The 12,478-nt window shown below is 32.0% G+C and overlaps 1 protein-coding gene across 1 annotated transcript; it reads right to left on the bottom strand.

The window, feature by feature from the left end:
- Window positions 1–2,941: 2,941 nt before the first annotated feature.
- On the bottom strand, window positions 2,942–3,859 carry LOC149200857 (protein LURP-one-related 11-like). The gene is made up of 3 exons (XM_089401103.1): window positions 3,620–3,859; window positions 3,200–3,454; window positions 2,942–3,073 (listed from the first exon to the last, which is right to left on the bottom strand). The coding sequence occupies exons 1-3, from the start codon at window positions 3,857–3,859 to the stop codon at window positions 2,942–2,944; spliced, it is 627 nt and encodes a 208-aa protein (XP_089257229.1).
- Between the last annotated feature and the right edge of the window lie 8,619 nt (window positions 3,860–12,478).

Raw genomic sequence — 12,478 nt, 5'->3', positions numbered from 1 at the left:
CAAGAAATACGAGTAGAAGGTGTCTAGATCAACATTTGGAAACAAAATATTTGGCCAAAAAATTCCTTCTTTTTATGGTTCTAACTCTAAAAGTATTGAACATCTATTTAATAGTTATGCCTATTCGAACTTCCTCTAGCATCGATTGGAAGGTTTCCTTAATTTCTCAAATCGAGACCCTCTTAGCATTCCAAAAACCATCTCTCAATAGAGGAATCATGCCTTCTCTAATCCCATTCTCAATTGCATCTCGACACTCTCTCTCAGTTTCCTACTATGGGCAACATGGAAGGAATGTAATCGACACATTTTCAAAAATCCCTCTCTTCTTCTTCACTTCATTTGGAGCATTATCCAAAGGAACATTAGTGAAACCATTATCGCTCTCCCTTGGTCCCCTCAATATTGGGAAGAAAATGGTCATGAAGCTAGGCTCCTTAATAATTGGAACCTTGTTCCAATTTCCCCTCTCCCTCCTCTTTTTGATTTCCTACTTCGGCTATCACATCCTCATGGTCCTCGCCGCCCCTCTCCTTTCTCAAACTGAATTTTGATGCTACTTCAAAAGGAAATCCTTGTCCAAGTGGCTATGGTGGAACCTTTAGAAATCACCTTGGCCTTCCACTCTTCATATATTCTGGGATACTTGGCATTAATAACAACAATGTTGCAAAACTTACAACCCTCATCAAAGGACTGGAAATAGTGCAAAAAGAAGGCTTATCCAAGCTCTTCGTGGAAGGAGACTCCTAGCTCATAATCAATATGCTCTGCAAACTCCAAAATGGTACTCTTGTGTATAAAGTTTCCAAAAGCTGGCAACTTGAAGAATTACTACATTGAGTCTCCTCTCAAATTACCAATATCCTGGTCATCATTCCCACCCACATCTGAATAACAGGGAACAAGGTTGTATAGATGTTGGCTAACCATTGTTGTTTCGACTCCTCGCCAGGATATCCTCCATGTAGCATTTCCTAACAGAATCTCCTCTCAAGAAGGTTTGTTGGCACTTTATTCAGAAGGATCTCCAATCCCTAAGTAGGGTGTTTTGCATGCAAGAGAATGGGAGGCGAGCTACCAATAAGGACTCGATCTAGGTTGCTAGAAGATTCCTCTTCCTAGTCTCTTGTTATGTCTTTAGTTTCGCAATTTCATATTTACTTGGCTTGCTTTGATGGCCTTAAAAGTTTGCATTTTAGCATATGTATGGTATATTTTGAACTCGCAACCTTTTGTCTTCCGCCTGGCCTCTCTTAGGACAGTATATTTTTGGATATAGTCAAGTTTTCCAACTATGTTGTAATGCAACTTTTTGTTAATTATATGTTCATTTTAACTTCACTTCGATTACGTAACAACTTGAATTTATTATCGATTTCCAAATACCATCTTATGCCACTTGCACTGTCAACATGAAGCTTACCCAAGGGCAACCAAAATTTCCACGACCATAAGCCCATTAATACAATCAAACTATATATGCTCAACCATTAAAATTTAAACAACTACCATTAAATTTAAACAAATATAAATCAAACAATAAACATATACAACCTAACCATATAACCACGTTAATAACGTAACTACCCTTAAATTTAAACAAATATAAATCTAACAATAAACATATACACCCTAACCATCTAACCACGTTAATAAACCTATAGCCTAAAAAATAAGCCTCACCATTATGCAACCTAAATGAAGCGAGGACTATGCAGTAAGCCACAGAGGGACAAGTTAGTGCATCTCTATCTTCTTCCAATAATTTTGGACGAACCATTTCTGGAGAGCATCGAGGTAGGCATGCACAAACAGCTATTTCTGGAGAGTATCGAGGTAGGCGGACATTCCAAAATTGCACAACGCACATATTGATTTGGTAGCACCCATCAAATCATCCATGCGATGCGGTTCAAGAAGCGACGACGAGACTGCGATGCAAATGAAAGAAATGTGCAGCAAGATTTGGGATTCGGACGTGTTCTTTCCCAAAAAAAATATTTCTTCACGAATAACCAGAGAAGCCCATCCTTACATTAGGTTTCTGCACAAATAACTAGAGAAACCTGTCCTCACTAATAATAAAGAAAAATCATGACATAGTTTACAACATTGCACATGGGCTTGACCAGAAAACTACGGTGACATTTACTTCCAATGAAATATTTATTTTTTTGCCAATGCAAACTTCAGCGCATGATCAGACCATGGATATTGAAATGGTAATCCGAATATGCTACTGAATTTGAATCGAACGTATTTAGTATTGGCTACACACATAATTGCTCTAACTATGTTTAGACTCGTAATTCTATTACATAACGAAAAAAACGTTTACAATTTATATAATATTTCATAACACTAACACCATGATTGAATTAACACTATAATTTATATAATATTCTATAAGACTAACCCTAATACCATTATTGAACTAATACTTTGATTCGCTACATAAGTGCTCTAACCATGTTTCCATTAGCAATACTAATAAATAATGAAAAAACACTTATAATTTACATAACACTAACATCATAATTCAACTAACACTATAATTTACATAATACTTCATAACACTCACACTAACACCATGATTGAGCGAGTTCATGAACTATCTACTCTTAACCTACTCACACTAACATCATGATTGAGGGAGTTCATGGACTATCTACTCTTAACCTAAATGAATATAATAACATGATTGATTAATTAAACTCTTAATTAAACTCTTAACCTAATTGAGTTAGTCCATAGACTATCTGCTCTTAACCTAATTGAATATAAAAAATATATATAAATAAATAATACTTCATAACACTAACACCATGATTGAACGACTGGCCATGGACTATCTGCTCCTAAGTGCTAATAACCTAAATGAATATAATAACATGATTGATTAATTGACCTGCTGGCCATGGACTATCTGCTCCTTATTTTAAGTGCTAATAAGCTGAATGAATATAACAACGAGTCCCATAACGAAGGTTTGATCTATTCCAGGCTGCACTACAAGTCCGAGTACATCGTCTCCTAACATTATCTCAGATGTCGCTTCTTTTGGTTTGACCTGCGTCCGCCACCAAACCAAAGGAACCAATGAAGGAACTAATACTAATTACATATTGGCCAAACATGTCCTTCACTTTCTGTCAATATATTTACGTATATCAATCATTATATGGATATAACAAACCTGAGCGATAATTTGACGAGAGGCGCTGAATATAGTGAATGAAGATGGGTTACAGAGGGATCCCTCGATTTGATAATCGTAATGGCAAGTCTCTCTGTAATTTTTTTCTCCATCTGCCTGAGTAACCAACACTTTGGCTAGGGCTTTGCTTGAGAAGAGCCAACAAGAAGACTTTATAATAACACTGAACTCTGGCTTCCCACAGCCAACACCGTCTCCTCTAAATGCTTCCCATCTCTGGCTCAAACTCAATCGCTGGAAGGCCCAATTCAGAACAAAATTAATCGATATGAAAGGATGCAAAGACCCAATTCAAAACAATTAATCTATATGAAAGGTACCTAGCCAGGAAGTTACTGAAATTTTAATCAAAGTGGTGAAATTCTCTGATGAGTGTAGCCCCTAGAGATATTACAATACCTTGTCACGGTGTAGTGTGAGTAGAACATTGCCCACAGCATCCATGAGGAAGAGCTCACGTTCAACGTTGGATGCGTAATTATCGACCCTGAAGACCAGATTTCCGGAAGAATCAAAGACTGTGAAGCCTTCGCCATTGAAGAGGAGTGATTTCTTCCAAACGGTGAATGTGACCGGAGAACGATACTTGTTATCATCAGGCGAGTGGGAGGAGGAGCCACCATGCAGGTTATCACGCATCCCTTTCCAACCCGCCACTCCCTTGCACAGACGAAGAAAACAAAAAGGATTCTACGGAATATTCTGCACGCAGCTTCCTCCATCGTACATTTATATCTCGCCAGTTTCGTTCAGCCACATAAAAAATTATCGAATCATTTCCTCGGCGCTCATCGCTCTCCTAAGATCTGATCGTTTCTGGAGAAGTATGCAACGTCACTTGTTTCTCCAGCAAGGACCTATGTGGATAAACGCAATCTGTTTTAAAAAAATAGATTTCCAGCGAGGAATTTGTAAAAACTCAATTCCTTATTTTATTTTCCAGTCACTACTGGAAGTTACCGTTGTTCTTAATTAAGATAATTTTATTTATATAATTTTGGGTTGCGAGATTTTATTTATCTTTTTGTCTGTGGCCCAGGGGAACCCAGCAGCGCTTTACTAACACATAATTATTCTTAAATTTTTAGGGGCTAGGATGTGTCTTTTTTTAATTTTTACGGGCTAGGATGTGTCTTTTTTTAGTCCAGTTCGCAATAAAGGGATTTGAATCTGGGTCTTTTAAGTTTCAACCATTTTCAAGTTCACAACAAAGGGATTTGGGATTTGAACCTGGCTTTTTCTGGTTTCAACCATTTCCTAGGTCGCAACAAGTGGATTTGAACCTAGGTCTCTGGAGTTTCAACCATTTCACATACTATTTCCTAGGTTGCAACAAGGCGATTTGAACCTGGGTCTCTAGAGTTTCAACCATTTCACATACTATTTCCTAGGTCGCAACAAGGCGATTTGAATTTGGGTCTCTAGAGTTTCAACAATTTCAGATACCATTTCCTAGGTCCCAAACCATTTCACAAACCATTTCCTAGGTCGCAACAAGGGGATTTGAACCTGGGCCTCTCCAGTTTCAACCATTTCACTTACCATTTCCTCGATCGCAACAAGGGAATTTGAACCTGGATCTCTGGAGTTTCAACCATTTCACATATCTAGGATTACCAATTAAGCAACCCCAAACTAGATTTTATTTATTTTAAATTAAAAATTTGAAATAATTATAATTTCATAATCATTAATAAATCAAGAAAGATTTTGCTTTTGCTTCTGCTTTGTCCAAAACTTATTCACTAAAAAGTTGAATTTTTCAGCAAAAAATAGATTTGATAACTAATTTTAAATATCAAATAAGTTTCTCATAAATATTTAGTTTTAAAAGTTTACTATATTTAGTTTTTTTTTTAATTTCATCAAAAATTAAAGTAATCCATTTTAATAAAAAATAAATAAATTTAATTAAAATGTATTGCAATTATAAATTTTAATATAAACTATTTCAAAAAAAATATTAAATTTATTTATATATTTAAGAATATAATTTAAATAATTAAATTCAAAATTATATAAGCGAACAACCAAATATTTAAATTTCATATTAAAATATAAATTCTAATTTTATTTTTAAATAAAAATGTTATTATTTTTATTAAATTAAAGAAAAAATATAACCACATTTCCCAAATTTCAAATAATAACAATATTAAAAAATCAAAATATTGAAAAAATATTCTTATTTACATTCTATTTATCTTATTCTTAGAATTTTAATATTGTTATCATAAACTAATCTAGCAAAGTTATAAACTTGTCATACATTCTAAGATTAAATGTTTTTGTTGTCATCCTTTAATGTTCTTTCTTTCTATAACTTATGATAATATGGATTGATTTTGTTCTTCCTTTATACATATTAATTTCTCTTGTTCAAAGGAAGTTATGGTGATCACTCGCTGGGATTCATGTCTTATATTTGTAAGACTATAATTTTTCTCTAATTTTAAACACTTGAACCTAGCAAAGTTATAAACTTGTCATACATTCTAAGATTAAATGTTTTTGTTGTCATCCTTTAATGTTCGTTCTTTCTATAACTTATGATAATATGGATTGATTTTGTTCTTCCTTTATACATATTAATTTCTCTTGTTCAAAGGAAGCTATGGTGATCACTAGCTGGGATTCATGTCTTATATTTGTAAGACTATAATTTTTCTCTAATTTTAAACACTTGATTTGTTCTTGTAATTATTTTATTAAATCTTTATATTTTTTTATTTTTCCTTATTGATCTTTTATTAAATCTTTATGTTTTTTTTTTTTTTCCTTATTGATCTTTTATTAAATTTTTATGTTTTGGTTTTTTTTTGTCCTTGTTGATTTTTTCCCCTACCTCCCTAGGGATTACTTTTCCTTTGACTCATTAATCTAAGCATTTATTTTATTTTAACTTTCAATTTCTTTTCATAATTGTTTTCTCAATCCCTTTTCCATGTCTTGATTCTTCTCATTGTTTGTGCTACAATCTCTTCATAGACATCATAGAGGCATTCATATCATATACAAGCAACACAAAGGTGATTTGAGTGATTTGTCATTTTATTTTTTTAAACATTTATGTGGAATGTTAACTTAAAATTGTTTTATTGAGTTGAAAGGCTCATTCTATAGCCCATTAAACATTTAAATAATGTTGACTCATTAAAAAATTTGCTCGTGAAAAAATTAAATCCATATTTAAAATAGATCTATATTTGATTTATCTACATAAAAAACAAACAAACAAATTTATACAATCTCATATTATTAATGCTTACAATCCTTTAAACCAAACCAAAAAAAACATTACAAAATTAAGAATTTTTTGAAAAAAATCTCAAAATATAAACCAAAATACAACTTATACTAAAACCCAAATTTTTTCAAAAAAAACTTTAACTAAAATACTTTAAAACCTTTCTTCCAACTACAACTAAACCTAAACCTTAACCTTTTTATTAAAAAAATGATAAGTACTAAACATCTCCTCTAAACCCATAGCTAAAACTTCCATACAAAAAAAACAAACAAAATTACCATCCCACCCTCTCTGGGATAGTAAAGAATGCTTCGTGAAAGTGATAATTAACCACATAAGCACTTGTCATAAATGGTTATAATGTTCGTCTAATAAAAAGCGTCACTACCAGTTGATTTAGGCATCTTAGGGTCACTATCAGTTTGATTTAGGCATCTCAAGTTTCATTGTTGATGTTATATTGATTATGATATTTTACTTTAAGTGGGTGGGAACTCACTGAAATTTAAAATTAAAAACCATATTTTTATATAGAAAAATTAAAAATATATATATATAATTATATATGAAATTTAAATCAAATATAAACAATTAAATTTTCTTTTTTTATTAGAGATAGTTATAATCGGTGTCGTTTAGGGAAGCAGAGGAATTGTTCGGATGGCCAAAAGTGTTTCAGAAAATAAATCTTGCAGTAGCAGTGTTTGAATCTTATTTTTGATGGTGGAAATGGATTCAGCACAATCAACAACATTTAAGGCACCCAAAATATTGAAGTTTGACAGCTATAACTTAGATTTATAAAAATTCGTGCCAGATTTTGTCAAAATATGACTAGAATTTCCATGATTTTCAAGGCAAAAAAGTAGTCTGGTGAAACTACAGCATTATAGTCTATGTAATGGTTCATAATTTTTTTAATTTTATTATACGTGCCAAAGTAGGTTATATTGTTTTTTATTTTGGTCAAAAAGTTGACTTTAAATTAATTTTGAAAATTTTAAACAGATTCTATGAAGTTTAAAGTTTTGAAAATAATAAATATTAAGTTGAATATTTTATTTTTTTAATTGGTTGATGATATTTCTATGTCGCTATAAATTGAATTTTCAGATATACAAATTATATTAAAAAAGAAAAAATCTAGAAACAAAAATCTACTTCATAGTAATTTAGGCTTTGTTACATTAGCATGGGCCAATACCATGGCTTATTAATAAAATCATAACTATAATGGATATTTACCCTCATTTTAAGATTGATATTATTAACTTGTAAATAGGTTTTGTTACAATACTATGGGCCACTACCATGCTTTACCAATACAACTTGCCCAAAAACCACAACTCATTTCAAAATCAAAATATTTTATAAATATTTTATTTTAAATTTATTTTATAACATTTTTATATTCACTATGCTCTTGACCATATAAATACGCAATCTCTAACCCTATGTCTATTATCAGTCTATAAACTTAAATCTAAAATAAAATTTGATATATAAATTTTTAATCTAATTGTAAATTAAAATTATGATTTAGAAAATAAAAAAATCTAATTATATTTAATTTTAATATTATATTAATTTAAAATTATATATATAATCAATTATTTTTTCATAAAAAATTAATACTAAATAGCAACCCTACATATTAGTCGTATTTTAATCATTTCAATTAGACATCATCATAATCTTATAATAATGTAGAAAATTGATTCAATCTAACAATACTCAAATCTAACATGAGTCTAAAACCCATCATTAAGTGTCAAAATGAGATATCATATATGAAATCGAAATCAAATATAAACAACCAAACTCTTCCCAACTTATAATGAATTTTGATTAGGCATCATCATAATTGGGTTATGGTGTTGTAATCACGACTTCAAACGAACCAGCTCAAAACTTCTAAGAGTATGGCATTGTTGATAAGATTTAGTTTTATATGGGAATGTTTATCATTTTTATTATAAATTAAATTTTAAATAAGGGAAAAAAAAAATTAATAAAATTAAGATATATTAAAAAGATTAAAAATAATGTTATATATATATATATATATATTTTCACTTTTAAAATTTATTAAAAAGTTTTCATAGAAAAAAATTTATCATTTATATTTAAATAAATTATTAAGGTAAACTATTAAATATATATGATAATGATGATTAAGAAGAAAAGGAATTTAATTGTAATTCTTTAGAATTTTATTTTTGTGCTTAAAAAGAAGGGAAAGAAACACACCAAGATCATTATAGTTGGGTTGACTTAACAATTCAAGAAGGTTGGAAGTGTGACAGATGTTAGGGAAATGAGAGTGGATGTGAATAAGAGCCAAACAATCTAAAAGAAAGTGTTTTTCATCCTCCACCCTCTTAGTATGGCAAAGATGACAAATTCTATCGTCCTGGGAGTAGACCACCGCCCAGTTTCACTTCGAAGCTCATGAGAATTAGTCTTAGCGATGTTCATCTTTTTCTCTGAGTTGGTCAAAACAAAAAGATAATTTTGGTTCTCAAGGGTGGGGTTGATCACCTCCTTATAATATCTTAGCTTCCTTTTACCCTCCAACTCCTTATCATCCCATAGCTTATCCTTAAATTTGGAGGTGATAGTATATTTGACACTATCCTTGCTTCCTTGGATGATCTCTTTTGTTTATCCCCCAATGGTTGAGCCAAGATTGGGCATCCTTATGCCACCCATGCTTGAGGGGAAGGTGGAGGTTTTGACTAAAGTTAGAAGCAATTTTAGGAAGCCTCTCAGATTTCATGTTGTAAAGCTTCTTCTTTTACATTAGATACTTAAACATAGCCCTGCTTTCAATAGGGGAGAGACTAGCGTCGATCAGGAGGATAAGATAGGGGGTATTTCCCTTGAATTCACAACTATATAAGACAATAGGGGTGACAAGGGTCTCAAAGAGGAACCTTTTTTTACTCCAAATGCAAAGATCGAAAGCGTTGCAATTGTTTTCAAACCCATAATAAGCTTTCCAACCTCCAATAATCATTTTTTCAATGTTGTAATTCTAGTTGAGTTGATAAGGAATGTCAATACCCAAATATTTATAAGAAGAGACGTGATCCAAGTAATTGTTATCATAGACGAAGTTTCCATGGGTGATCTTTTTATATTTAATTATCTTGATTTTAGTCTTGTCGGTATTAACCGTCACACCCATCTTGGAGCAATAGTCATGAAGAGTCTTAAGTTGCTTGTCCAAGTCCTCATGGCTTCTAGCAAGAAGAATGATATCATCGACGTATAGGAGAAGAGTAATGATAATACCAGCAAGCTCGGTCCCCTTGCACCCTGCGATTTCCAAACACTCCTCTAGCTTATCAATGTATATACCAAAAAGGGTAGGGGAAAGGGGGCACCCTTACTTAACCCTGATATTGCATTTGATATCTTTAAACCACCCTTCATAGGTCTTAAACTTGGCAACAACCGTCTCATAGAGGCAATCACTACAATCTACAACTCAAAAAGAATCATTATCTCATCAACAATCTTCAACTCAAGAAGAATCATTATCTCATCAAATGTTTTCCAAAACTTATCCAGAAAAACAATATCAAAGACATATATATATATATACCCTAAATTAAAAATAATATTAAATCATTAATGTACTTTTTCGTTTAGAAGATAACAACTACTACTAATTTTTGAAAATCTTCATTGGGTTTTGTTGGAAGATAACTTATTTAGGCCGTTAATAATCACCATGTTCCCCGCTATACGGGAAAGACTAGACACCGGCTAAACTAGGCGGTAGTGACTGCTAATTTGACCGTCTTTATGTAATTATATTTGATTTCCTTTCCCCTCAAAAGATTCAGTTAGGTTTCCCAAGTAGTTTATCATGCGGAGAAAATACTTCTTATTGGAGCCAAGGCTGCAAGTTGTTTTTGTTTAGCGGCCACAAAAAAATCTGTGCTAAATTCTAAAAATATGTTTTTTTCCAGCACTAAAGGCAAGCCTGTGTGCTACCTCTGAGAAAAGTGTAAGGGTCTTTTGCTGACCAAGAATACTTTCTAATATCCAACATATCTCTAGAAATAGGGCGAAATATATTCTCTCTTTTCTGCCAAAATTTATCATTTTCGTAAGGGAAAGGAAGTATCTTTTTTTGCATGTGACTATGAAACTTTCCAAATATTGTCAAATTTTTCTAGGGCATTCTTCTATTAGAAAATCATTGTCATGGTTTTTATATATTTTATCCGAATTATGGCAGAGGAACTTGTCACATGAGCAATTTTTGTAAATTAAAGGATAAGAATAAAGATATCCAATCTAAATGAATATACTTATTTCTTTTAAATTAAATCAAAATGAATTTGGGAGAATGTTACCCTTTTTATTGAAATATGGTTGATGAAATTTTGAGATTTTACTTATATTTTAAAAAAATTATATCATTTAATTTGTTATTTTCTTAATAATATTATTTTAAAACATAGTTTTTCATTTTATAGGTTATTTTAATAATTATTTTTCACACTTAAAAATATATTTGATAAAAAAATAACTATAAATTATAATACCATTGTTATGGTTATAATGCTAGGAGTTGAAACATATAAGTTATAATAAATAAATAAAATTAGTAAGTAATGTAAAAATGTTTGTATGAATTTTAATGCAGAGTTCAAGGTGTATTAGTGAATGCTTAGGTATGTGGATGTTGTAAATACTTTTATATAGATTATTTGGTAAACATTCTATAAAAGTATTAAAATGTAATATATAATGGTTGAAGATCACTATCAAGAGCACGAGGGACTATAATTTCTCTAAAGGATAAGAAGAAAGGGCACATATCATAAGGTATTAATTTATTTCTAGGTGTGGACTTGAGATCTAATCTCTTTTTCCAAAATGTTTTCTAAATGAAGGCATTTGCCTCTATATAAATACAATCATCGAATGCATGTAAGATTATTGGGAAGGTATATACTTTTAGCGATCATAATCATTATGGGGAAGCATAAGAGTACTTTGTTCTCCCAATAAAAGTGATGATAGCCAAAATTGTCTCAAGTCAATCATTGCCATTCATTTATGACATTTTATTATTCATGTTTCACACTTCTCATGTTATGCTTGCTTTCTAGCTATGAACAAATAAGTAAATTGACCAAAATCAACACTATGAAAGAGGAGAACAAGTTTGTACACTTTGCTAGATTTTCCGTAGGGAGCGGGCGAACAGCTAGGGTTACAGACTTCAGTAGGCGGTGATCTCCATGGAAAGGCACAAAGGAGGGAGCTCCACTCCCTCCTATAAGCAGGTTGTGGCCAGCAGAGGTAAGAAACCATTAGAAAATGATAGAGGTCCTTCAAAAAAAAGGAAAAGGAACATTGAAGACGAGCATGATTGTACCAAATCCAAGGAAAATAATAGCACAAAAAAAAGGAGGAAGAAGACAAAGAACAGGGAACAAAAGACAAAGCACAAAAGGGACCATGTAAACCCAAAGTTGAGATCACACCTAGAGTGGTTTTAAATGATCCTACTCTGCAGGCACACAGGGACCACACGCAGACATATGCAATCATTTGTAAATTCATGAGATTATGGCCCACTGAAAAAGCTTTATAGACATGGATTAAATACCATTGGAAACCAAAAGGAAGCATAGACCTACATCTTGGGTCAAAGGGATTCTTCACTGTGATCTTTACAAGTATTGAAGATAAAGACAGAGTGTTTGAAGGAGGGCCCTACTTCTATGCAACAGCAGGCCTCTATATGCAGCCATGGATTATGAATTTTGTCCCAGAGTGTGAGACGTTTACTTCGGTCCCAGTCTAGGTAAGACTCTACTATCTACCTCTTGATTACTGGCAAACGGAATCGTTATCTGCCATAGGAAATAAATTAGGGCGTTTTGTTAAAGCTTCTGAGGCCACCAGAAGGGGAAAATACACTTCCTTTGCGAGAATATGTGTGGAGATGGATCTCTCTGGAGCTCTACCGGATGAGGTAA

The sequence above is a fragment of the Pinus tabuliformis genome, chromosome 2_1 (genome assembly GCF_031772625.1).
Source record: "Pinus tabuliformis cultivar Carrire ecotype Pingquan chromosome 2_1, CPIR1, whole genome shotgun sequence".
NCBI classification, from domain to species: domain Eukaryota; kingdom Viridiplantae; phylum Streptophyta; class Pinopsida; order Pinales; family Pinaceae; genus Pinus; species Pinus tabuliformis.
Note: the sequence above shows the minus strand (reverse complement) of the source record. Positions and strands in the feature narration are given on the sequence as shown.